Source organism: Berghia stephanieae, chromosome 2 (assembly GCF_034508935.2).
Source record: "Berghia stephanieae isolate SIO BIC M18660-M18661 chromosome 2, UCSD_Bste_1.3, whole genome shotgun sequence".
NCBI classification, from domain to species: domain Eukaryota; kingdom Metazoa; phylum Mollusca; class Gastropoda; order Nudibranchia; family Aeolidiidae; genus Berghia; species Berghia stephanieae.
In genome coordinates, this window is record NC_088361.1 from 45,772,416 (window position 1) to 45,799,736 (window position 27,321).

At 33.8% G+C, this 27,321-nt stretch overlaps 1 protein-coding gene across 4 annotated transcripts in view; it reads right to left on the bottom strand.

Moving 5' to 3' along the window:
• Positions 1–14,957: 14,957 nt before the first annotated feature.
• The window catches only part of LOC144964990 (uncharacterized), a 32,187-nt gene continuing 19,823 nt past the window's right edge, over positions 14,958–27,321 (bottom strand). For all 4 annotated transcript variants that reach the window (XM_078899816.1, XM_078899814.1, XM_078899813.1 and 1 more), the window contains exons 20-26: positions 26,528–26,722; positions 25,460–25,759; positions 24,367–24,516; positions 23,435–23,563; positions 22,124–22,345; positions 16,142–16,207; positions 14,958–15,234 (exon numbers count right to left, since the gene is read on the bottom strand). In XM_078899816.1, the coding sequence (XP_078755942.1) occupies positions 15,160–15,234; positions 16,142–16,207; positions 22,124–22,345; positions 23,435–23,563; positions 24,367–24,516; positions 25,460–25,759; positions 26,528–26,722 (1,137 nt within the window). In that variant the 3' untranslated portion in view covers positions 14,958–15,159. The remainder of the gene's footprint in view (positions 15,235–16,141; positions 16,208–22,123; positions 22,346–23,434; positions 23,564–24,366; positions 24,517–25,459; positions 25,760–26,527; positions 26,723–27,321) is intronic.

Genomic DNA, 27,321 nt, shown 5'->3' on the forward strand with positions numbered 1-27,321 from the left:
AGCATTACCAAAAAAGCCAGGGGCAGTTGATTGTGAACAACACAGAACTATTAGCCTAATGAGCCACCTCACAAAAATTCTTTTGAAGATAATTTTACTAAGAATAAGAAATAAAATACGACCTGAAATTGGGGAGATGCAATTTGGTTTTGTTGAGGACAAGGGTACCAGCAATGGAATATTCACATTATCAATGCTGATGGAAAGATGTATTGAAGTAAATAAAGATCTGTATATGTGTTTCATCGACTATTCAAAAGCCTTTGATAAAGTACAACACGAAAAACTATTCAAAATTCTATCATCCTTGGACATTGATGGTAAAGATTTAAGAATATTACGGAATTTGTACTGGGAACAAGAAGCAGCAATGCGTGTTGACAACGAGCTAAGCAGTTTTACACCTATTAGAAGAGGAGTTAGGCAGGGGTGTGTTTTGTCTCCAGATTTATTCAACCTCTATAGTGAAGTGATATTAAGAGATATCGAACATAAGAAGGGGGTGTGTATTGGAGGAAAGAATGTAACAAATCTGAGGTATGCAGATGATACGGTTCTACTGGCAGAATCTGAACATGAACTACAAGAATTACTGGATGTTGTAGTCAGGAGTAGTGAAAATATGGGACTGGAACTGAATATATCTAAAACAGAATGTATGACGGTATCTAAAAATAATAACCCACCAGCCTGTGTAATAACAAGCAGAGGACAAACAATACAACAAGTTGAATGTTTCAAATATTTAGGCTTCAATGTAACATCCAATGGAAAATCAGATTGTGAAATAAAGAAAAGAATAGGTATGGCGAAGAATGCATTCAACCAGCTGCATACAATTATGAAAAACAGGAATATTAGCATGAAAACAAAAATCAAAGTCCTGGATTGCTATGTACTGTCTGTGCTGCTATATGGTTGTGAGAGCTGGACCATAAACAAGACCATGGTTAAAAGACTGGAGGCAGTGGAAATGTGGTTTTACAGAAGAATGATGAGGGTCTCATGGATGGAAAGGAAAAGAAATGAAGAAATTTTAGAAATGGCAAACAGAAAAAGATCACTGATAACAAAAATCATCAAACGCCAAATGGAATTTTTAGGACACATTATACGCCACCCTGGTTTGGAAGTACTCGCCTTGACTGGAAAGATGAATGGAAAAAGAATAAGAGGAAGACAAAGAATAACGTATTTGAAAGGGATAAGAACTTGAACAGATGAAGCTGAGAAAGGTGGCGCTGCTTTAATAGAATTGGCAAGAGATAGATCAGCTTGGCGGAAGATGACCTCCGACGTCTGCTTCAGATATGGAACTACATGAGATGAAGGCGCTTGCAACACATTAAGGTCATATCAGCGCCAGTAAAAAGGAAGAAAATGGGATAGTAAAAAGTTCTAGAATTACAATTAAAGCATCTAAGAATAAGGCAGACAAAGGGGAATTGGTTCAAATAGGCAAGAGATGTAGATTCCAAGAGCACACTATCAGTGTACTAAGTTTGCGATCACCTAAAATTCTCATCCAGATTCAAGCACAGGTCCCCACTAAAAGGAATACACTCAAATGTTTACAAATCATACATATAATACATAAACAAAACATAATACAGTGCATAATAGAGAGATGATTTACAAGGAAAAAAATATCATCTCCCAAAACTAACTATAAATTTTACTGTTTCCCTCCCAGCCGGGGTATCCGGCCAGGCCCAGGACAAAACCAAGTAATCTCATTCCAAGACAATGACACAAAGCAAGTCGGAAGACAGATATAGGGGTAAAGAAGACACAATATGCGACCTCCCTGTCCACCATGGGATGTCAGAGGGCGCCACCCAGATATATATTATTATTTGAAAAATGATTATCCATAAAAAGTAACTGTAGTTTATATACAAAGATGATCATCATTGGCAATATATGTATATATAGATATATACACACACACACACACATATATATATATATATATATATATATATATATATATATATATATATATATATATATATATATATATATATATATATATATATATATGTATACATTAATAAATATTTACATGCAGCTTTTGTTTGCGTCGTAGGGTAGCAGGGTGTGTACAAATCACAGGATATACAAAACAATGAAATGGCTGAACTTGAAGTAATCTTACAGAAGACCACACACTACAGCAGCTGTTACTAATTATTAACAAACAAATGAACTCAAATTGTCAGGTATAATTTGAAGAATACTGGATAATGAAAATGTCGCTGCTCGAAGCTTGTTAATAACAATAAAGAATAGAATATGTGGAAGCTTTAATTTCATTAACAAAGACATAATATGGACGTTTCAGGTTTTCCCTTTAATTGTTTATTCACCCTGATAATGCCATTCTCTCGTCTTTCATTCACCTTTGAGTGTTTCTTTTATCATGTTTGTCTTGTTGACAAAAGGAAAACTCGAAATGTCCATTATATCTGTCTTCACTCATTAAATTGATGCTTCCATTCCATTTTTTAAATGTTAGACATAAATTTGCAACATGAAGAACGCAGTCAATTATCCCATGTATGTTACAGATCTTCTATACTTAAAATATATTCTAGAAAAATATAGCAAATCATTTGATCGAGAATAGAAATTTATATTCATAGTTGTAAAATTGACACGGCACTTAGAAAAAGTTCTGGAAAAATCTATAGCTAAAGGAATAACACAAACGGTGTTGAAACAGACATTTCCTTAAAAATGATACAAACAATACCGGGACACCACACTTACAAACAAACATACTTATAAACAAGCTAAGAGGACATAAAATATGGTATCAAAACACACACACATTAACATCAATGAGGACTCATATGTTCCCATCACTTCATAAAATCTCAAGCTAGAGCTCAAACAATAAAAAGCTGAATTGAATGAAATGATATGAGATTCCAACATTATGAGTAAATCACAAACTTTTGATAAACAATATCATGGCGATCAAACCTGTTCAAAAAAAGTCCACAACATTTGTTATGTTCTTTTTGCTTTTTTGTTCTTTTTTGGGAGAGAGGGGGAAGGGGGGGGGGGGGGGGGGTAACGACACTAGCGACACTTTAACATCATTTCAGCACCGGTAATAAGGATTATAAAAAGGGGGAAAGTTGTAGATCTGAAGTCAATGCACCAAAAAAAAAAGTCAGACAAAGAGGATTGGTTAAAAAATGAGGAAAAGAGCATCCACGACAATCTATCAATATGTCTATTTTGACAATAATCGAGGGACAAGCAAAGGATGCAACTATGAAGGACGCACTGAAATGTGAGCAAAGTAGATACACTATATTTAAAACTTATAACTATAACAAAGAGATGATTTACAAAACAGAAAACATGTCGGAAAACAGATATAGGGGGATAGAAGACACAGTAAGTGCCTCTCTGCCCATTATGGGAGGTCAGGACCCCCACCAAGAACTTAGCATCACTTTTAATTCATATCTACAACATTTCCCAGGTCATCTTGTGTAATACTAATATTGAAATAACCTTAAAGTGATACTTGTGCCATAAAAAACCCAAAAACATTTTTTTTTAAACAAAAAAAAAAAAAAATTCTGTTAAAAAAAACCCCCACCAACATCGTTTTTGTTTTGTTTTTAAGGGTTTTACGGCGCTTGCAACACGTTTATGTTATATCAGCGCCAGTAAAAAGGAAGAAAATGGGATAGTAAAAAGTTCTAGAATTACAATTAAAGCACCAAAGAAAAAGTAAGACAAAGGGGAACTGGGAACAAATAGGGATCAGATGTAGATTCCAAGAGCATACCACTAATGTACTCAGTTTGAAATCACCTACAAGTCTCATCCAGACTCAAGCACACAATCCAACAAAGAGGAACACACTCAAATGCTTACATTATACATTCAAAATAATAATAATACATAACAGAGAGATGATTTACAAGGAAAAAAATATCATCTCCCAAAACAATAACTATGCATTTGACTGTTTCCCTCCCAGCTAGGACTCCGGCCAGCGCCAGGACAAAACCAAGTAATCTCATTCCAAAACAAAGACAGAAAGCATGTTGGAAAACTTACTTACTTATCCGAACCAGCGACCACCTGAGCTCTAGCCCTTCGGTCTTGTGCCATGACGTAGAAGTTAGACGTCTTTTGTAGTTGTTCCAGGTGACTATAAAGTGTGTTACTGATGCTTGGATTTGGTGGGAGGAATGTGCATCTCAGATCTTCAAGAGGTTGACATTCAAGCAAGTTGTTGGAAAACAGATATAAGGGGAAAGAAGACACAGTATGTACCTCCCTGCCCGCTATGGGAGGTCAGGATCCCCACCCAGCCACCAACATCCAATCATTTTGCTTATGAACCGCAGCAAGAATCAACCATATAAATTCACATTTTAATTTCGTGGTAAATCAGTAATGTAACATTTCATTTTGGCAACGCGAGCCCCTGACAAGATCTAAGAATTCGTTCACATGTCTGACAAGAAATGAAGTGAGTTGGAAAGTGTCTGAAGACAATAGAGAATAAAAACTTTGTGGCGGCGTGGAGGCTCGAACCCGCGACCTTACTGGTACGACAACTCTGCCTGGCTGGGGACTCTACCCTATGAGCTATTCACCACTGGAGTGGGCCAGGCAGAGTTGTCGTACCAGTAAGATCGCAGGTTCGAGGCCCCATCGCCGCCGTGTAATTTTTATTCTCTATTGTCTTCTAGCACTTTCCTACTCACTTAATTTCTTGTTATTATCAACATATGTGCCTGCTTCACTCAGTTTTACACATATGTGACCCACCATCTCAAAGCAGTGTCATGTTGGGATGAACTAGATGCAGTAAAAAAAACTTTAGAGCCACCACAGCTAGGAAACTTTGGGCGGATTTCTATTCGTTATGGAGAATAAATAAATAAAATTAAAAAAAAAACAAAACAAAAAAAACAAAAAAAAAAACACTTGCGCTTTAATATAGCACAATATCCACTAGACTTACAAAGGGTCCCTGACCAACAGCAACATGTAACATGTAGAGTGAGACATAACGTCTGTTAGCCAAAATTACAATTTTTTCCTACAGATACAATGCTGTCAACGACCAGGTACTCCAGATCCTCATTTTACACCTGATTACGGTGAAAGAATGTGATTAAAATCCTTTTCAAAGAACTCCACTATTCGCCAAGCGAGGCTCGAACCAAGCACTTTCCGATCCGAAAGCAAGTGTTATACCACTGGACCACATAATATAAATCCAATTTCTAACAGTTTGTATTTCTTTTTATCTTAATTTTAAATTCACTTTTTGGGGTCGGACTCATCCTGAAATAAAAATGTTTTCAGATGGCGGCTCACGATTGAGTGGGGGAATTTCAAAATGTTCAAAGTCCTGTTTTCATCATTCTAAGAAAACTGCAATTTTGTGTCATCTATTTATTGACTTAAAGAGGAAAATACATGTCTTGTTTGCCTCATAGAACAATACTCTGAGTGTTTTGAAACTCCAAATATCCTCTAGCAATTCTATGGAGTCCAAAAGATAGTGTGAGATTAACGCATTTTTTCTATCTGGATATGACTTAGGACGTTTTCAAAGTCATCTATTCATATTTTATCTGGTTGAAATTTCATACAAATCTAATACTGACTCGTAAACATGATTTCCAGGCTTACAAAACGATTAAGAACAAACTCCCAGTGGATTTTATACATACTGACAAAAAGGTGAAAATGGAAAGGCTTCGGAAGGGAATAGTAGAGACAATGGACGTTTCGGTTACAAACCCATTGTCAGCAAAACAATAAACAAAGAAATGTGTTGAAAACAAATAAAATAAAATGTGGTAAAATTGTAGCATCAATATTCATTGGTGGTCAACCATACCTTTGCTTACTGTTTTGCTGATGAAGGGTTTGTACCTGATACATCCATTGTCTGTACTGTTTCCATCTGAAGCCTTTCTATTTTCACCTTTTCATTTGTATTTTCACGATCCCAGGCTTCAGGCAGCCCCACACCGCTCTCTACTTTTCCTGAGTGGATTTTATACTATTTTCAAGCTGTAAGCTATGAGATGGAAGTCTTGATTTTCATGCAACATTTCATTCACATGTGGATTTCGATTCAACAATTTCAGATTTAAAAAAGCAACATAATACAAAATGTGAATATTAAAAAAGGATCACCATTAAATATATATTATATTATTGTAAAGAAAACAAGAACCAGATTTGCATATCAACAGTGTCATCTTCTAACCCTGTGACTGGTTTTGAAAAAATTTTACAGGAGGGACATAAAAACAAACAAACTTCATTCCAAGCGTTCTAGATTCAAAAAAAATCTCTGTCATTTGGTGTTTTGTTTTTTTTTTTTTTTTAAGGGTTTTACGGCGCTTGCAACACATTTAGGTTATATCAGCGCCAGTAAAAAGGAAGAAAATGGGATAGTAAAAAGTTCTAGAATTACAATTAAAGCACCCAAGAGAAAGTAAGACAAAGGGGAATGGGAACAAATAGGGATCAGATGTAGATTCCAAGAGCATACCACCAATGTACTTAGTTTGAGATCACCTATGTCTCATCCGGACACAAGCACAAAATCCAACAAAGAGGAATACACTCAAATGCTTACATTATACATTAAAAATAACCAATATAATAATACATAACAGAGAGATGATTTACAAGGAAAAAAATATCATCTCCCAAAACAATAACTATGCATTTGACTGTTTCCCTCTCAGCTAGGACTCCGACGAGGGCCCGGAAAAAACCAAGTAATCTCATTCCAAGACAAAGACAGAAAGCTTGTTGGATAAGATATAAGGGGATAGAAGACATAGTATGTATCTCCCTGCCCGCTATGGGAGGTCAGGATCCCCACCCAGCATTTGGTGTTAATAGCAAGTTAACGATTATCTTCTCAACTTACAACGATCGACAAACGATGTTGAAGAAAACAAAGTTCTGTCCTAAGACTCTGAGGACAGATCTTTGTTTTCTTCCACATCGTTCGTCGATCGCTGTAGGTTAGAACGGAATCGTTAACTTGCTAATGTGTGCTATTTATGCCATACCTAGACTGTCCAGGCAGGTTGATTTTTTTTTTTTTTTTCTTCTTGTATTTTCTTCCCTGTTTTGTCTGCCACTGCTTCAAACACATATTTCAAACATTGAACATTTGAAGTTGACATATGGATATTTGAAGAGGAAAAGCAATTTGTAACGGTAATGAGAAATAGGATGGGAATTGTGATAATCCGTTAAAACATACATAAGAACAGCTGATGAAATAGCATATATATATTTAATCATCACAAGGTTTACAAGTTGTAATAAGAAGACTTTGTTTGTTTTGTTTTTAAAGGTTTTACGGCGCTTGCAACACATTGAGGTCATATCAGCGGCAGTAAAATGGAAAGAAATTGGATAGCAAAAACATTCTAGATGTACAATTAAAAGAACGAGGAAAAAGTAAGACAAAGGGGAACTAGTTCAAATAGGGAACAGATGTAGATTCCAACAGCACACTATCAGTGTACTCAGCTTGAGATCATCTTAAAGTCTCACCCATACACCAGCACAAGATCACACTAAGAGGAATACACTCAAATGGTTACAAATCATATGCTAAAAAAAAAAAATAATAATAATAACAGTAGATAACAGAGAGATGATTTACAAGGAAAAAAATATCATCTCCCAAAACTGTTAACTATACATTTGACTGTTTCCCTCCCAGCCAAGGACTCCCGACCAGGATCAGGACAAAACTTCTTATTCCAAAACAAAGACAGAAAGCAAATTGGAAAACAGATACAGGGGGATAGAAGACACAGCAAGTACCTCCCTGATCACTATGGGAAGTCGGAAAGCCCACCCAGATAAGACTTTATCAACACTCTGTATGCTATTTCATCTGTCACTTAATGTCAAATAGCTCTCTCTCTCTCTCTCTCTCTCTCTCTCTCTCTCTCTCTCTCTCTCTCTCTCTCTCTCTCTCTCTCTCTCTCTCTCTCTCTCTCAATACATTTATGTATCTGACACTCAAATAATTTAATTCAACCAAATGTAAGACGGTTAAAACAGAAACTTAGAACGGACACGGCGACTATGTCAATATTGTAGTGCTGTAAAATGAGAATAATGTAGCCGTTTCGACACTAGTTTCAATGCCCTTACAACTATGGTGTCCAACATGATTGAAGACTGAACATACATTAGATCTTCATTCATCCTGAATGTAAATAGAGATAACCTTAACAATGGACAGATCTGACATGTGTATTGTTCATAATGGTCGTAATTCAAAAGAGAACACTGCATTACAATAGGAATGTGTTACAGGCAAACTGACGAATCGGCCATACACAAAATGTTTAATAAAAAAATGCAAGCTGCTTAAACTTAAATACTTAACATTTTTCCACACTTTGCCTAACAAGGTCACACAGCATGACACAGAATGAATGAAATTAATTCATAAATTCTCACTTTGGTGGTTACATAATGACAGTCATTCTCTAGCTGTGTAACTGGTTTGGACAAAATTTTACAAGAGACACAAAAAAAACACAAAAAAAAAACAACCCATCATTGCATGTGTTCTTGTGTTTAAGTTCAACGTCTTTATCCGTAAAAGGCGAATTACCCATCACTGCACATTCTATACAATTATTACAAAGTTAATTTCAAAATAAACCACAACAATTCCCTCGGTTACTGAGAAGAAGGATATATAGTATGGTGATAAACAAAATATAATAAATATAAAATTTCAAAAAAAACCCAAAACACTGGAATGTTAAAGTTTCAATAAATATTTCAAAAATCACTTGCTGGCTGAATTAGGTCAACTTGTATAAAAAATATATATTATATAAATGTTCAAGTATTTGTTCAGATGAGATGCATGTCAATTTCAAAATTTATATTTAAAAATAATTAAACAACAACAACAACAAAAAAACCCAACATATTAAGTACAGATTGGAAAGGGGGGGGGGGGGGGGGGGGGATACAAACTTGTCTTTGACAAACAAGAGAAAGACTATCAGGTGACTAACAGTAATAGCAACAAACCAGATGGATGCTTTGATGCAACATGGTACAGAATCAGATCAGTTGCTCAATGTATCTTTGTTTTGTCTTTTGTTTTGTGTGTGTGTGTGGGGGGGGGGGGGGGGGGGAGGGAGGAGGTAGTAAGTAATAAACAAAAATGAATATAACAGCTTGAAGGAAAACAAAAAAAAAAAGAACAAATTATCAAACACGGAACGTTTCCGGCTCATTACCCTTCTTTGAGCCCAAAATGTTCCATGTTGGGCACTTTGTTAATCTTTGAAGCTGTAATATTCATATTTTTGTTTATTACTTTTTACAGTCTACAGCTTCTAGCTGCCTAGTATCACTTTGAATTGTGTTTGGGGGGGGGGGGGGGGTTATATAATTAAACACTAGCCTTCAGCTGTGATTGTCATGCCAAGTCATAAACTGTCTGTATTCTGTAGGTGATATTTAATTTTATTCCTATTTTTCATGAAACATCTCAGTATGGTTATGTATATAATTAATAGGACAAAAATACATCATGTTATGAGGCAGGAAATATCAGTGTAACATTCCCATTACAAAAAACTTGTTTATTTCAAATGAAATTCATCGGAAACGGATCGGTTTTGTTTGTTTTGTGTTTGATTATTGGATGGGTCAGATCAAATAATTACATAAGTCAAAACTTGGAAAATATCGAGATCTATTTCGGTTTTATGTTATAATGGTGGATAAATTGTCAAGCCAGATAAATGACAAAAGGCTGCGTTCTCCAACTATTCAAACAATATAGATATATATACATATATATAAATGAGTAAAACAAATCAACTCCCTTGCATGCAAAATGGCCGTCTCGATACAAAAGACGTCTCATCAGTTGGATCTTCCCTGATGAGATGTCTTGTGTATCGAAAAAGCTGTATATTTGTATTTTGTATTTTAAGGGTTTTACAACGCTTGCAACACATTTAGGTCATATCAGCGCCAGTAAAATGGAAGAATATGGGATAGTAAAGTTATTATAGAATTACAATTAAAGTACATCCAAGAACAGGTGAAACAAAGGGGAATTAGTCAAATAGGAAACAGATGTAGATTCCAAGAGCACACTATAAAAGTACCTTGTTTGAGATCACCTGAAAGTCTCATCAAGACACAAGCACAGGTCCCCACTAAGAGGAATACACTCAAATGTTTACAAATCATATATAATATATTTAAAAAAAACATAATACAGTGCATAACAGAGAGATAATTTAGAGGACAACAAAATATCATCTCCCAAAACTAACTATACATAATTTGACAGTTTCCCTATCAACCTGGGCCAGGACAAAACCAAATAATCTCATCTCAAGACAAAGACAGAGAGCATGTTGGAAAACAGAGATAGGGGGATAGAAGACACAGTGTCTCTCTGCCCACTATGGGAGGTCAGGAACCCTGCCCAGATGATCTAAATTGATAAATTTATAGAGCACTGTCTGAACTACAGGACATCTATCAATAATATAAACATATATATATATATATATATATATATATATATTATATATATATATATGTGTGTGTGTGTGTGTGTGTGTATGGGTGTGTGTGTGTATATATATATATGTATTATATATATATATAATATTTAAAGTATAATTATGATCAACTGCTACAATATTGTTTCGAGCAATCGCTCTCATCAGTAATTATACTTGAAATATTTTATAAATAGTTCCTTTTAGCAAAAGGTTGAGCACTATTAGTTCATGGTTTTTGTTTTTATATATACACAACCATTACAAAATTGCCCATTCTAAGAAAAAATAAAATAAAATAAGTGTATATCATTTTTTCATATCACAACAAGAATAAAGCAAAGAGCTGCTGTAGGCACAAGTATAGAACATTATCTATGAGCATGAAGGCAATCGTGTACAACTACGATAGTTTGACATGGCATGACACAAATCACAAATAAATAACAGTGTGAAATTGAATGTAAGCTTCAATTTAATATATGAAAAGATAATATAGACGTTTCAGGTTTCCCCTTTATCAACAAAACAGGATGAATTAAACACTAAAGACATGAAATAATGTGGAAGTGGTGTTATTAAGATGATTAAACAAAAACCTTTTGGTTTTTAACAACACCACTTCCACATTATCTCAATCGTCGGTAGTGTTTAATTCATTCTGTTTTGTTGATAAAAGGGAAACCCCAAACGTCCATATTATCTGTTTTCATATATCAAATCGAAGCTTACATTCAATTTCACATTGATATTTATTTCTCCGAGCTACGAGCAGCAACATTTACATTAATCACAAAGAACATCAACATACTACGCAGTCCATGAGAGGTTAACTTGCTTGGTCAGCACCTAGTGGCAGTCCTGATACATCTCTTCTAGGAGGACCTACGGCATATAGAAACTAAATTTCCTTTGTACAACCAGCCTGCAGGACAGCCATTTTGTATTAAGGGGGGAAGCGACACTAAAGGGTCATTGTTTTTATTTGATGAAATATCCTAAACTTCTATGCACAGTCATAATGTATATGTTTGGGAAGGATGATTGCATATAATTTTTTTTCGAAAAAAGTTGCCCGTTGCTATGGAAACGACGCCATATTGGAAAATAAACAACAAATCTTAAAAAGTTAAAGGCTTTTTGTTTATCAACCGATTGCTATAATATTTTGGTCACAGGTAGAAAAAAGGAAAATAAAGAGGCTCTAGAAGCCCGATTTTTAATCTTTTAATTAGAAACTTTAAAAATTAAGTTCAAATTTATTACTCGATTATTCCCCTTGAAAAAAGTTACATAATTTCAAATTATTCATAAAATTTTTTTTTTTTTAAAATCAGGCTCCTAGAGGACCTGCGTATTTGTATGACACTCATTTGTAGAAAGTCTGAAGAAGATTGGTTGAAAACTGAGGGAGGAGGTTTTTAGTGACGAAAATTGCAGTTTTGAGAAAAACATATTTAAAAGTCAAAGTAAATGAATTTAGGGAAAAACTCTCCTCTCGCTCTCTGATTGGATTGTGACCACATGACATAATTAAGAACAAAGTGATTGGTTGTTGAAGATAGAGGAGAGTTTTTACTTGTCATTGACATGTTTTTGCCTTTACTTAGTTATAAAGACTATTTGATATTCTTTCATGAAATCAGTCCACTGAAACTAAAAATGGGCAGGATTTAACCATACTATAGGTCACAAAATACGTTATTTTGAGTCGAAAGAAACGGAAGATGAAGTTCACATGCAATTTTTTATGCAGATAAATGGTCACATGACAACATCCCACCAAAAATCTAATTTTAGCAAACTGGTCAAAATTAATCATCTTTAATGTCGCTCCCCCCTTAACCCTTTGACGACATCTGTCACTGCCAAATACTCATTCACGCCAGCAGACCTGCCTACTTGAAAACTTTAAAATTCGTAATATCTAGGATCGTAATATCTAGGAGAAAAAAATTGTATACGTTATATTCAACTTTATTAATCAACAATTTACCCCCACAAATAAATACCATTTCAGAGCCCTTTTAAAGTATGCCGTGTGGCATCAACTTTCATTTTCACTAAGTTTTAACGACTCATTAAGTCCGAAAATTGTAGCAAAAATTTCGTAGTTCTACCAATTTTTTGTTTGAGTTGGCAAGTCTGCACCAGAGTCAAGAGAGATGAATTATTCTTATTGAGTGGATTATGATCCAATATATGGGCACACACTCATCTTGTTTCCCATTGAGATTGATAAACGTTAACAAATTGTATCCAGTCCTGAGGTGTTGACATTAGTCTAATTGCTATAACATTTTTAAAAGGCACATTGAACTGTACAGGGTGTCCAGCAAATATATATATATATATATATATATATATATATATATATATATATATATATATATATATATATATATATTAAAAGAAATATTTACGACCCCGAAACAGAATTTTGTCCTCTCAATTTTTTTTAATCTTCAACAATTAACAACTCTTTTGCAACCATCAGGCATTACAACCATGATCATCAAGATGTCAAGTTTATGAATTTTTTACTAATTTACACAACTTTGCTGGACACCCTGACTATAAAACACTTGTGATATTTGTTTTCAAACAGAAAAAAAGCATCTAAATGATATAATATATGGCTTTTAGAAATTACCTGTCAAAATCGCTTAAATCTGCACATGATTGTAAGATTATCTAAAACCATTAAACTTGAACATTTGAGCAAAGTTTTAATTCTTATTCAGTTTAAGACATATTTGAAATGATTTAAAGCCTTTAGTCATTCCTAAAATAACCAATAACAATATTAACAAATTTGGCCAGAAAACTCATGATTCTAATATCAATCGATTTAAATAATTTCATCTTGGCAAAACCTCTCAAAGCTGGGACTTGAAGGAAGACATCATGAAGTCCCAGGTTTGAGAGGTTTTTGCCAAGATGAGGGTCATTCAAATCGATCAATATTTGAAGGATGAGTTTTCTGGCCAAATCTTTAAATAAGTGTTTTTCCAGAGTACAGTCGTTAATTGGTTAATTATAAGTACAAAGTTACAGACATAAATGAGCATTGCGTTCATTAAATGCTGAGAAAATTCAACTGAATACGAAACGTATGATAATTATAATGGAATGAAACTGGAAGATTGGAAAACATGTTTTAAAACATCAGACAATTTACAGACCTTTCAATTCACAACAAGAGTTTGACAAAGGGCAACTTTCACCAACGATGAGACAATTTAAATTTACAATCATTTAACATTTTTATTATTTTAAAAAGAGCACTGACTTAAATTTACTCTTTCTCCTCTAATAAATTCAGTTAACTCTCCAATTTCACAGTGAATGAAATTTTAGTGATATTGAAATTTCCATTTCCAGTTAAAGAGAAATGCCATACTTCAGATCCATTAGGTCATTAGTTCGCAGTTTAACCCTACCCCTATGGCTATAGCCTATCTCAAAGTACTTTCCATCAGATCTCACAGAGCCAGCTACCCAATCACTGCTGAGTGGAAAGTCGGAGGGGTTAGATAAAAATCTCCACTTCACCCAGAATTGATCTCAAGTCCCTTCACAAGTAAAGCAAGTGCTCTACCAAATGAACTATCAGGACCCCCAATTTCAGTTAAAGAGTGAAGACATTGATGTAGGACAATGTATGATTTTCCAACCAATGACACAATGAGGGGGGACATAAAAGTTAGGGGGAAGACATGAGAGTATAACGTTATGATTTTTGGTATGACTTATAAACAAAGTTCACAGAGAATATCCAGATTCCCTTTGCTCACATTTACAGTTATTAACTCCAGTGAAATCCTGATAAAGCCAACACTGGTGGACCAGGCAGATTGGGTTGACTTGAAGAAAGATTGACTCGATCCATTTTATTTATCAATGGAACACAATTAGAAAAAGAACAGAAAAATTGGAAGCAACAAGAAGTGTTGACTTTATCCAGAAATTGAGTGTCTGCAGATTCCATTGCATTCACATGGTAAGTCAAATGAATATTGTGATAAATGAAACTCAGCTTTGTAGGATTATCTTTAAAAAACTGAACAAGTGGGTATGAAAGGTGCCAGACAAAGTAAGAAAGAAAAATACAAGAAAAAAAAAATCCCCCAAAAAATCAGTCAACCTCAGAAGGTCTGAGGTTTGATCCCCAGTCGAGGTCGACTGATATTTTGGGATATTTTTTTTCTTGTATTGTTCCTTCTTGCTTTGTCTGGCACCTTCCATACACACTTGTTCAATTCTTTATCTTACACCGGTGCCTGCTCCTTAATTTCTTAATTAGGACTATCTTTTTACAGTTAAAGTACTAAGTATGGACCTTCCTATCATAAGATAATCTACATATTTATTTTCTTTTAAATTAAGAGGTAACTTCTTTGAAAATATTTGAATATCCTCTCTGTAAAGCAAGTCATTTATCTAAAATCAACCCTTGATTATGAGAGTCACACGTTCACCTCAACGTTTTGCACTGTCAACCATTTTGATCTTGATAAACTTTGATCGTTGTAGCTGTATCAATGTATTTGTTGGCAATGGCCCCCTGTCAACAGAATTGTTCCATACTGCGTAGCTCAATAATATGGTAGAGTGCATCTTTTACATCTGGGTCCATGTGTCCCTGTTGATAAAATATGGATGATAACTAAAAAGTAATAAACAAAAATGAACATAACAGATTAAAAAAAATAACAAAATACCAAACACAGAACTTTTCTGGCTCAAAACCCTTCTTCAGTCAACAAACAAAAAACAATGAAAACATAAATGCATCATTAAAAATAAAACAGATTGGCAGGAGAGAGAAGTTTTGCATGTCATTTCTGTGTAAAAATATTGGGATTACAGGATGACAACTACAGTATACAAATGAGAAAGCTGTTGTCAGGTAAAAAGTATAGTCTATCTCAATCTAAGTATAGTCTATCTCAATCTAAGTATAGTCTATATCCAAGAAGAGTCTATCTCAAACTAAGTATAGTCTATCTCAATCTAAGTATGTCTATATCAATCTAAGTATAGTCTATCTCAATCTAAATATAGTCAATCTCAATCTAAGTAGAGTCTATCTCAATTTAAGTCTAATCTATCTCAATCTAAGTATAGTCTATCTGAATCTAAGTATAGTCTTGTCTCAATCTGTTTTTTTTAAAAACGTTTGTAATAAAATGAAAATTGCACCCATTCCATTAATCCCAAATTATTAATTGATTCACAGCTCATTTTTATATTCAGTCTAAATTCTAATGTATCTCAAATGTTTTTTCAAGTTAAAGAAAAAAAAAGAAGAAAAAGGAGAGGAGGAAGAGGAAGAAGAAGAAGAAGAAGAAGAAGAAGAAGAAGAAGAAGAAGAAGAAGAAGAAGAAGAAGAAGAAGAAGAAGAAGAAGAAGAAGAAGAAGAAGAAGAAGATGAAGAAGAAGAAGAAGAAGAAGAAGAAGAAGAAGAAAAATAAACATTGACAAAGCCAAAATCATTATATTTCTTTAAACACTCAAAGCTTAGCATGTTTTCTAAGGCCTATACCTACCTGGACAGCACTGAGTAAGTGTGTTCTATAAGTATTGACTGTTTCTTCATGTTTCAGCTCAAATGCCTGTGAATGAGATAAACATCCATGTTACAGATTGATCATGGTTTTAACTTTCAGCTCTATACCAGGTCTTCTAAAAAAGTTTAACAATAAAACATATTAACATTTTTAAAAATAAAATAACTTGTGTGGCTATGTGATCTTGTGGTATGACACCTTCGGATCGGAAGGTCCTGAGTTCGAGCTTCTTCAGCGCATAATTGAGTCATTGGAAAAGTCTCTTTACTCACATTTCTTAAAAAGCGCTTTGAACACGTTCAGTGAATATTGCCCTCTATAAGGTGCTGCTGGAAGGTTTAGTGTAAAAAGGTGATGCTACCATTGGCAAATAGGACAGTGATAAGGTACTGTTGTAAATACGTTATTTATTTGTACACATGTACAGTTTGGATCGTAATAAGTCGTCTGGTAATGCTCTCCTTACCGACCATTTTTAGGACTTTCGCCAAAATGTCATATCAAAAGCAATAAGTAGTACATGCTATACATAATTTGTTAAGCAAAATAACATTGCAGTTGCAGCATTAAGTTCTTATACAGGCACTGATATAACCTAAATGTGTTGCAAGCGCCGTAAAACCCTTAAAAACAATAAAAACAATAAGTTCTTATAGCTATAACAAAGATTTTTCTTCAAAGTTTGTTCTGTAGAAAAAAGGGGGTGTCATACCACAAGACCACATAGCCACAGAACATGAACACTACTAATAAATCAGTGACTGAACCAACCATTTTTCAAATAATTTAATTATTGATAAGGAAAGAAAACTCAATAAAACCACCCAACAAGGAGATAATTAATTGAGGTAGCATGTTTCCAGTAAAAAAAAAGATCATTTAATAACTTTAAAATATCAGACTAAATTACTTTTTTGTTGGATAATGCAGAATGCGATGGAACCCAACTTAATGGGCTTAGACATTGTGTTCTTCTTTGCAGGTCTGATAACCCAAATTGTTATGGTCTCGTTGTTGTCTATGGAAATATTCTCAAACCAATGCAAGATATTCTCTATTACGTCAATGTTAAAACGAGCCCGTAATTATGTTCTGTTATCAAATATGTACACATAAGCTTAAAACCTTATTCATATTCATGAATATTCATTTTCTTTTTATAAAAATAAATTTACGATAAACCATCCACCACACACAAAAAAATTTTTGTTTAAATAATAGGGCTAAAATAAATCAAGGAAAATAGAAAGGGTAATATTGTGACTAAAATAAATAAGATTTGATAGACGAGGGTCAGAAATCATAGAGAAAACAAATGAGATAAGGATGATGGCGTGAGATGGAAAATGTGGGATTTTACACAACTAAAATGTCAAATGCAAATTTCCTATACAAAACAAACAAAACAAAACAAGAAAGAAAAGAAATATCTGCTTCACTCTCAATGAAGGATTACAGCTAGAATAGTAAAAAGTAATAAACAAAAATGAAAATAACAGCTTCAGAAAAGAACGAAGGACCAAAATCGGACTGTTTCCGGCTTAAACCCTTATTCAGTCAACAACAAAAAACAATAAAATCATAAATACATAACTAAAAAACCAGATCGACAACAGAGAAATAGTTCACCTATCTGTTTTTTAAGTAATGTATTTATATTTTTATTGTTTTCTTTTTGTTGGTGGCTGAAGAAAAGTTATGAGTCTGAAACGCTTTGTGTTTGTTATTTTGTTCTTTATTTTTTTCTTTGAAGCTGTTATATTCATTTTTGTTTATTACTTTATACCATCGACAGCTTCTAGCAGCTTTGTATCAGCCAAAACTAAATAGGCCCAATCCTACAGAAGAACACAAGGCAATTTGGAAGTGAATACATAAAAAAGACAGGGATTCAGTCGACGGTAGGTAAAACCGTCCCTGTCTTCAAGGAAACTCCCAGACACTGAAATATATTTTTTAATAAACCACTCCAGGAATATGAGACAAATACCATTTTAGTATTAACTCTCTCCTTATCAGTTAATTCCAGAATTTTCCCCCCAAACGTCACACACATCCACACAAAAATAGATTTTTCTTACTCAAAAAAACAAAAAAGCAACGAGCACATTCTATACATAATATTGTTTAAGGGGTGGTTTGGGTCTAATTATTAGGAAAATCCTTCTAAAAATTGATTTTGAGATTTTGGTGGAAATTGATATTTTATTATCCTAGAAATAATATAATTGAAGTCCAAATTCTTAAAGTAGACTATACAGGCACGAAAAAAAAAGTCGAAAATGGTACAGGTAGTAAGAAAAGTGTGAAAAAAGGGAAGCTATTTTGCTATTTTCTCAATATGTCATTTTTCTAAGTGTATGGGAAACGGTGGCAAACGTTTCTCAGAATCTATTTAATGAAATTGTCTGAAAATTTCCACAGTTATCACAAAGATATTGTGTCACCATAGAGAGATTTTTTTGATAAGATATGTGAATTTTGAATAATAATCCTAATTCTGAATTTTTAACATCAATTTTGTCATAACATTTTGATTCTCAAGTTTGTAATGTTCTAATAAAAATTTCATAAGCTAAAGCTGTAAAATCTCTATGGTGACACACTATGGTACAATGTTGACAAAAGGGAAGAGTCTGGAGGTCCTTCCTTCATTAGTTTTTGTGGAACGTTTGCCACGAGATTGTTATATTTTTTTATGTCAGACCCCCAAATTAGGTCGCAAAATGGGTATCAACACAGATAATTAAAATTTTTCACCATAACTGTTGTTTTTTAACCTATAATGACGATATAGAATGATTAAAACCGCCAAATATTGGTAATTTAATTTATTTTTAGAAAAGACCCAAACCGCCCCTTAACAAAAGACATCTACATATAATATCAACAATGGGGGTCCTGATAGCTCAATTTGTAGAGCACTCTAAAGGGACCAAAATCAATATCAGGTGCAGTCGAGATTTTTATCTGACCCCCTGTCCACCCAGCAGTGAATGAGTAGCTGAGTCTGTTAGATTTGGCAGTAAGTACTTTGCGATAGACTTGCATCCCATCCAAAGGATAGCAAGCAATTGCTATTGTCCATTTCACACTATAGAACCAGAATAAACTCCCGCTCCATGGACCTAATGGCTCTGAAGGACTACTTTATATATCTACAACGGAGTGCCATGTTTTTATAGCTGTAACCAAAATAAATTATTTCAGTTTTGTGATGTACAAAAGAATTCAAAATGAGAAATTGTTTCATCGCTACGAATGTGACTATTTTGTTATGTCTGGTAAGGAGAGGGTTAATGACGGATCGGTGGAACTCTATGAAATATAGAAATGTACGGCCCAATGCCTGGATTGTGTTCAAAGATCTACCATGTTCCTGAGAGCTATAATAGAGGACAAATAAGTTGAACGTGTGGGCTTTGTGCGTGTTAAATTGATACTAAGCTGCTAGAAGCTTTGGACTGGAAAAAGTAATAAACAAAAAGGAAAATAACAGCTTCAAAAAAGATCAAAATACAAAACACAGAACATTTCGGGATCAAAACTCTTCTTCAGTCAATAAAAAAAACAAAAAAAAAAAAAACAATGAAAAATATAAAACATAACGTGTTAAGTAGTGATATATGTTTTCAATGTTTTGTTTTGTTTTTGTTGGTCGAAGAAGGTTTTGAAACCCGAAACAATCTGTGTTTAGTATTACACTTTTTTTTTAAAGCTGGTATATTCATTTTTGTTTAGGGCTTTGTGTGTATATAGATGTATTTATGTTTGTACACATGCATGTGAGTGTGTGTGTGTGTGTGTGTGTGTGTACACATGCAAGTTTGTGTGTGTGCATGTGTGAATGCATGTCTAATCTGTGTGTGAGTGTTTCAAAGGTAAATAAAAAGGAAAAGCTATGGTATTCTATATGCTGTAACCAAATGAAACATTGCCTTCATGGACAATAAAGATATTATTATTATTATTATTATTATTATTATTATTATTATTATTATTATTATTATTATTATTATTATTATTATTATTATTATTATTATTATTATTATTATTATTATTATTTAGAATGACAGCACATATTCTTTTCCTACCCATGCCTCTTACATGGGGAAAACGTATTGCCAAATCAACCATACAACCTACATTCTTTTTTTTTTTTATACAATAAATAAAATTCTCTTAAATCTGTGATAACAACAACAGGAATGCAAGCAAACCGAACACAGTGAAAACTGAAAACTATAAAGTGTACAAAAATAGAGCATTCAATTGTCAATAAGAAATAAAACCATCAGCGATTCTCAAAGTTGTAATTTTAATTTGGAAGTGTGTATTCAGTTCTCCCAATACCTCAGTTGGTAGAGCACTTGCTTCACAATCAAAGGACAAGATCAATCCCAGGTCAGATTTCTGACCCACCCCCTCCCCCCCAAGACAAAAACAATTGTGATGTGCTCGAGGAGAATGATTCCCTTGTCACTTGAAGTGGGAAATACTTTTGAGATTCAGCTAAAAAACGTCTTTTGGGACTTTCCCAATAAGACGATATCTCCATACTTTCATACAAATTAGTGACACACTTCCTTTTAAAATAGTTATACTTAACATTAAAAAACAAACAACTGCAAAAATAATTTTTAATTTAAAATTTAAAAAAATGTATTGATGTAAAAAGAAAATGAAATGAGATATAAACTATAACAAACAAAAAAACGTGAGCTCTTATATAGCACAATATCCTCTAATTGTGCTCAAAGTGCTTTACAAGAGGTCCCTGACCAACAGCAACACGCAACATGCTGGACGAGACATGACGTCTGTAAAGAGAGATTACAATTTTTTCTGACAGAGACAACGCTGTTAACAGCAAGGTACTCAGTTTACACCTGAGTGCGGTGAGAGAATGAGCCTTTTCCAAGGATTCAGCTCTGCGCTGAGCGAAGTTCTAATCCAGGACCTTCCAATCCGAAAGCGAGTGTCATATCACAAGACCACATAGCTGCACAAAAGCCCAAAAAGAAAATCTTCATGACCAAACGGAATGAGTAGTTTAAAAATAAAGGTCTAAAAATTCTCTTTCAGCTACTAATGTGTGCAGTGAAATTTAACCTTTACTAATGGTTTTCAAAACAAAAAAGGTGAATGAACAAATAATTTGTTATATTTACCACAAACAAAGGCATGAGACACGGGAGAAAAGAGATTAAAATCAATTCATATATTAACATCTTCTTTAAGATTTAATATAGCATGATATCCACTAAACGTGCACAAAGCGCTTTACAAAGGATTCCTAACCAACAGCAACACTTAACGTGTAGGATGAGACATGGCGCCTGTTAGGAAACATTACAATCTTTTTTTCCGACAGAGACAAGACCAGGTACTCAATTTTATGAGTACGGTGAGAGAATGTGAGTAAAGAGCCTTTTCCAAGGACTCAACTATGCACCGCTCAGATGGGAATTGAACCCAGGACCTTCTGATCGGAAGGCGAATGTCACACCACGAGACTACATAGCCGTCCGTCATTATTTGGAAAAATCTTTAAAATAAATTAACTAATTCCCTTTCACAGCAGCTCAATGGTGTAGTGGTTAAGCTGTTAGACTTCCTAAATAGTCTGGTTTAGAGCCATGAGAAAGTCATTTTTTTGGGGGTTGTCCCGGTAGCTCAGTTGGTAGAGCACTCGCTTCACATGCAGCGGGAATGAGATTGATCTCAGGTGAAATCGAAAATTTTTTTCTGTCTCCCCAGCAGTAGCTGGGTCTGTTGTTAGATTTGACAAAGTATTTTGCGATAGATTAGCATCCTCTCCAGGGGGTAGCAAGAAATTGATATTATCCATTTCACGCTATAGAAACAGCTCCATGGGGCCTATTGTCTGTGAAGGATGACTTTACTTATGATTTTTATATGACACAGTAATTTCCAAAAGTCTAAAACATGCCAACTTACAGACAATTCACTTGTGAGGTGTGAAACTTTCTTCTTCAATCGGACTATCTCTTCCTCATTGTTATTGTTCCTTTTCCTCTCACAAACAGTGACATCATTCGAATCTTGACTCACATATTCTCTTTTCCCATCGTCTTCGTTGCTTGTAAACTTGACCACGTTACTGCTTTGGTTGTTAGAGGACGGCTCCGATGATCTTGTGGTATTTATCATGTCATTTGACTACAGAGACAAAGAAACAAACAAGAATATATAATATACATTGTTAAATGTAATTATAATAAATAAAAAAAAAAATATATTCCCTTTATTCATCTCATAGGGGAAATTTGTCTCTTGTGTCAATTCCAAGGGAAGACTAAAATAACTGCAGTGCAGCAAATTGAGCTATGGCGAGGTGACTTGCTCAAGGTCACACATAGCAGTGGCGTATGATCGAACCCGGTACCTTATGAAGCAAAGACGGTACCGCTGAGCCACGCTATAATAATAATAATAGTAATAATAATAACAATAACAATATTATTAATATATCAATAATAATTAAAATAATATCTTTATTGATCATGAAGGCTATTTTCATTATATTATATACCCAATATGCAGTGGAGGTAAAATTTCCAAATTTACCATTATTATTCTCATTCAACTCTGTGTCCAGATACTGTAGGAGAGTTCCTTCATTGCACAGTTCACCACAATAAAATAAACTTCCACCCAGCGATTTGGGTAGCTATATAATACAGTTTATTTAAAAATTATGCCCTTCCGCCATGACATCATAAGATATCGTCACCTAGGCTTCCACGAAGGAATATATTTAATCCATCAAACAAGATGTCTAATGTCAACAGGAATCACCTGTGCTGTCCAAATGAGCAAATTGGGGGTTAATATTCTTGCCCAAGGAAAAAAAATGAAAGTGTCTGAAGCGGGGCTCGAACGGATCATTGTGCAATGCCTTAACTACTCGGCCACTTCTTATAATAAAGTTTAGCTCAAAATTAATAAATACAACAAAATGTTTATTTTTCCACAAGGGAATTCAAATAGTTTATAAGCTGACAAATAAATATATTATATAAATTATATATAAATATTATAAATGACAAATGAAACACTTTTTCTCATCCACTGAAATTGAATCAGGGGACTTGTGCTTCAATGTAAAAGTAAAAAAATAGAGAAAAATGATTAATTAAAAAAATTATCCAGGCGTCGACTAAATCAGAGACACTTGCATAATAATAATAGCAAAATAAAGTATGACTTCATCTTTGATAGACAAGAGGACACAACTAGAATATTTACCTTTTTATCGAGTTCGTTAAAACGTGTAATTGTTCCATTAGGCAGGGGAGATAAATCAGGAGATTTTCCCATCATTTCGACTTCAATGGATTCTTTTTCTCGCAATAGCTCTCCAAAATCTTGTTCCAGCTGAAGAAAAGGTATGGAAGAATATAGTCTTATCATTTTAATGAACAATAATAATAATAATAATAATAATAATAATAATAATAATAATAATAATAATAATAATAATAATAGTAATAATAATAATAACAATAACAATAATAAGAATAATAATAATAATATTTTCACTCGACAAGCTCTTGAAAATCTTAAATTAAAAACGTGTTTATAACTCAATAAATAGGCCTTAAAACTATACCTCAGGGATGCCAAATGATTTTTGAAGAAAAAAAAAAAATGAAAATGAGAGGAAGCATCACATCTCACCTAAAATGAAACTTGCAAATAAACAAAACAAAATATTTCTCTTAAAGCGTATGGAGCCTTTTGTTGCATCAATTCCAATCATATTATTTCTGTCTTGAGAAGGACCTTTTGTGGCCTTCTTATAGGAGACAAGAAAACTGCTGAGTGAACAGAGATGTGAAAAAAAACTGAATAACCCGGAAAAAACTGACATTTGGCATCCCTGTATGTTACAGAATAGAGGGGGGGGGGGGGGGGGGGGGGGGGGGGGGTAGCATGGCTCAGCGGTACAAACTTTGCTTCGTACTGAAAGGTACCAAGTTCGATCACTCGCCGTTGCACTGTGTGGCCTTGTGCAAATCACCTCGCCCTAAATCAATTTGCGGCGCTGCACTATGGCTAAGGTATGGGTTATTCCAGTCTTCCCTTGGGAAAGACCCTAGAGACAAATTTCCCCTATGGGATGAATATAGGGAATTTTTAATTATTTATTTTATTCAGTCGGACGGAATGATCCAAACCTGGTTGTAATCCTGCTGCAAGGATTCCAGCTGTTGGCAGACATTTCCCATCTCCTCTACCTCTCCTGCCATTTGGTCTCTTTCAGCTGTCAACTGGGCACAGTTCTCGGTCAGACTTTGAACTTCTTCTAGGAGAAAGCTGTGATCAGTCTGGTTCCGTGATGAAAGGAAATTGAAAGTTTTCAGATGATTTCAAAAGTTTGAAACTATCATTCTTGTATATAAAATATAATTTTGTATCTTAACATGTTTTCCAAAACATTAAATTTGAAGCCAACATAATAATAATAATAATACTAATAATAATAATAAAAATAATAGTAATAATAATAATAATAATAATAATAATAATAATAATAATAATAATAATAATGATGATGATGATGATAATGATGATGATGATAATAATAATCATAATAATCATCATCATCATCATTATCATCATCATCTAAGCTTTTGCAACCTTCACTTGTAACAGTTCTTTTGTTATTAAGTTATTTTGCCTTGGCTTAAATCTGAACAAATAAAATGATGAAATGATTATAAAAAGTAAACAAGTTGATGATAAATATCATTTGAATTTCACCAACTTTGGTCAAGGGAAGAGGTGAAATCAAGAAATTATTTTTTTCTAAATGATCATATTTAAAAAAGCATTTAAACAATGACGTATTTTAGATACTCTTACCCAAAACTTTGACAAATCAAGACTACAAATGTAAACAAACAATCCTGGATGGTAAAGGAGCAATTTTTTCCCCCTGGCATTTCCCTATCCGCTGATAACTGATTTGGCTATCAGCATCTAATTTATACAAGATAGAAAATGCTCAGCATTCTATCTAATGAATAGCAAGCAATTGCCATTATTTGATTTATAATGCCACAAAGAGAACTGTTCTTATTTTCAAAATGCATAATATCATTTTCCCCATTACTACTTGATACTAATATAAAAATGTAACTTGATGCTGAAAAAAAGGGAGAAAAAAAGAAAACAAAAAAAAAAGAGAAAAAGAAAAGAGAGTATGTACAAAGAGAAAAAGAATTTTAACTAAAAAAAAAAAAATTAAATATAATAATACCAACTGACCTGCATGGTTTGAGACGTCTGCTCCAATTCGTCACATTTATGTTGTAACAAATCTCTCTCTTCCAACAGCCGAGCTACTTCACCAACTTTACTGGCAACATTAACACTGCGTTTCAAATCTTCATTTTCCAACTGAGAGTTCTGATATTTTTCTTGAATTTTTTCTAATTCGTGGACCAACTTTTTTAAATCCTCATGCAGCGCGTTGTTATCGGACAGCAGGAATTGATTTTCATGGACCACTTCAGCTTTCTCTTTGATGGCCACTTCCAGCTGATCATGCAAGGCATCTTTCTCCGACTAGATGGGAAAAGATATACATACCCACATTTTGTTTATAATTGCGTTGTTTTTTTTTTTTTACGGGTTTGATGGTGCTTGCAACAAATTTAGGCCACTTCAGTGCCAGTAAAAATACAGAAAATGGGATGGTCAAAAAAGTCTATATTCATTAAAAGCACACGAGAATAACTAAGACAAAGGGGAATGGTTAAAAAAGGGAACAATTAAAAAAACCCCGATAACAGCAATGAATTGTCAAGTCTTCTAATTTCTATAAGATCAAAAGTACTTTTTACCCAACCTGTCAAAGTCAATAAAGTGGATGATTTATTTGAATATCACTATCACGTTAAAATTTATTTTTTTAAATGCATACAAAAAAGATAATGAAACAATTCAAGCAAAAAATTTATAGTAAATAAGTATGTAATATGTTAAAAACAACTCTACCTAAATCAAAAGGACAAAAAAAAAATCATAAAAATAGGAACTTAAATTTAAAGACAAAAAGTTTAGATGGCCAGACGTTGTTCAGACGTGCCTAGTACTATGAAAAATTCATTTAAAAAATCCAAAATCCAAACAATTTGGATCCAATTTCAGAACCTCATGATGCCAGAGTGCCTAATTTCAAGGATTTTGGCGTGATATCTAATCATTGTGAGGGAAAATTATTAATCTGTAAAATTGACCACCGCAACTACAATTTTTGTCTTCTAAAAACTATGAATATTTCAAGTAGGCAGGTCTGGTTGTTAATTTCACACGTTTATAAATTCTACTCACAGCTTGTTGGTCGTAATCTGCTTGTAGCTGATCACCAGCCTCCAAAATGGCATAAAACTGACTTCGCAGCTTCTCCAATTCTTTGGTTAGAAGACCGCATTGGGTCTTCAATTGCCGATTTTGTGCACCAAGAAATTCCTCCTTGGTCATGTCCCGGCCTTGAACAAAGCCTTCTTCGTCAAAATCAACTTCCTCCTGAAAGACATTGTAATTAAACTTTTAAGTAAATTCTCAAAGTTATTGGAAAAAATAATATTCTTTTTAAAACCGATGATCTCATTGAATATTGGAATCACTATCATTTCTGTAACTACACTCTGTTCTGTAGTGCTGTAATGTTCATACATAACTCTTAAATCAATTTCAAATTAGTCATAGAGTGTAATAACCAATTAACTGCTGTGCTCTGGAAAAACTCATATTTTAAAATTTGGCCAGAAAACTTGTCTTTTAATCGATCAATTTAAATGACCCTCATCTTGGCAAAAAAAATTCTCAAACCTGAGACTTCGCGACGTGTTGATTAAGTCCCAGGTTTGAGAGTTTTTGCAAAGATGAGAGTCATTTAAATCAATTGATGTTCGAAGGACAAGTTCTTTGACCAAATTTTTAAATAGGTACATGTTTTTAAATGGCATAGCAGTTAACTGGTTAAAAGAAAAAAAAAAAAAATTTATCTATATCATGCATTTATGTCACAATGCTTAACGTTTGTGCTATTCAGATTTTATAAAAATTCTTATCACAGTGTGTCCAGTTTAGCCTTTTTTGTTTGCTTCTTTGGTTTCCATATT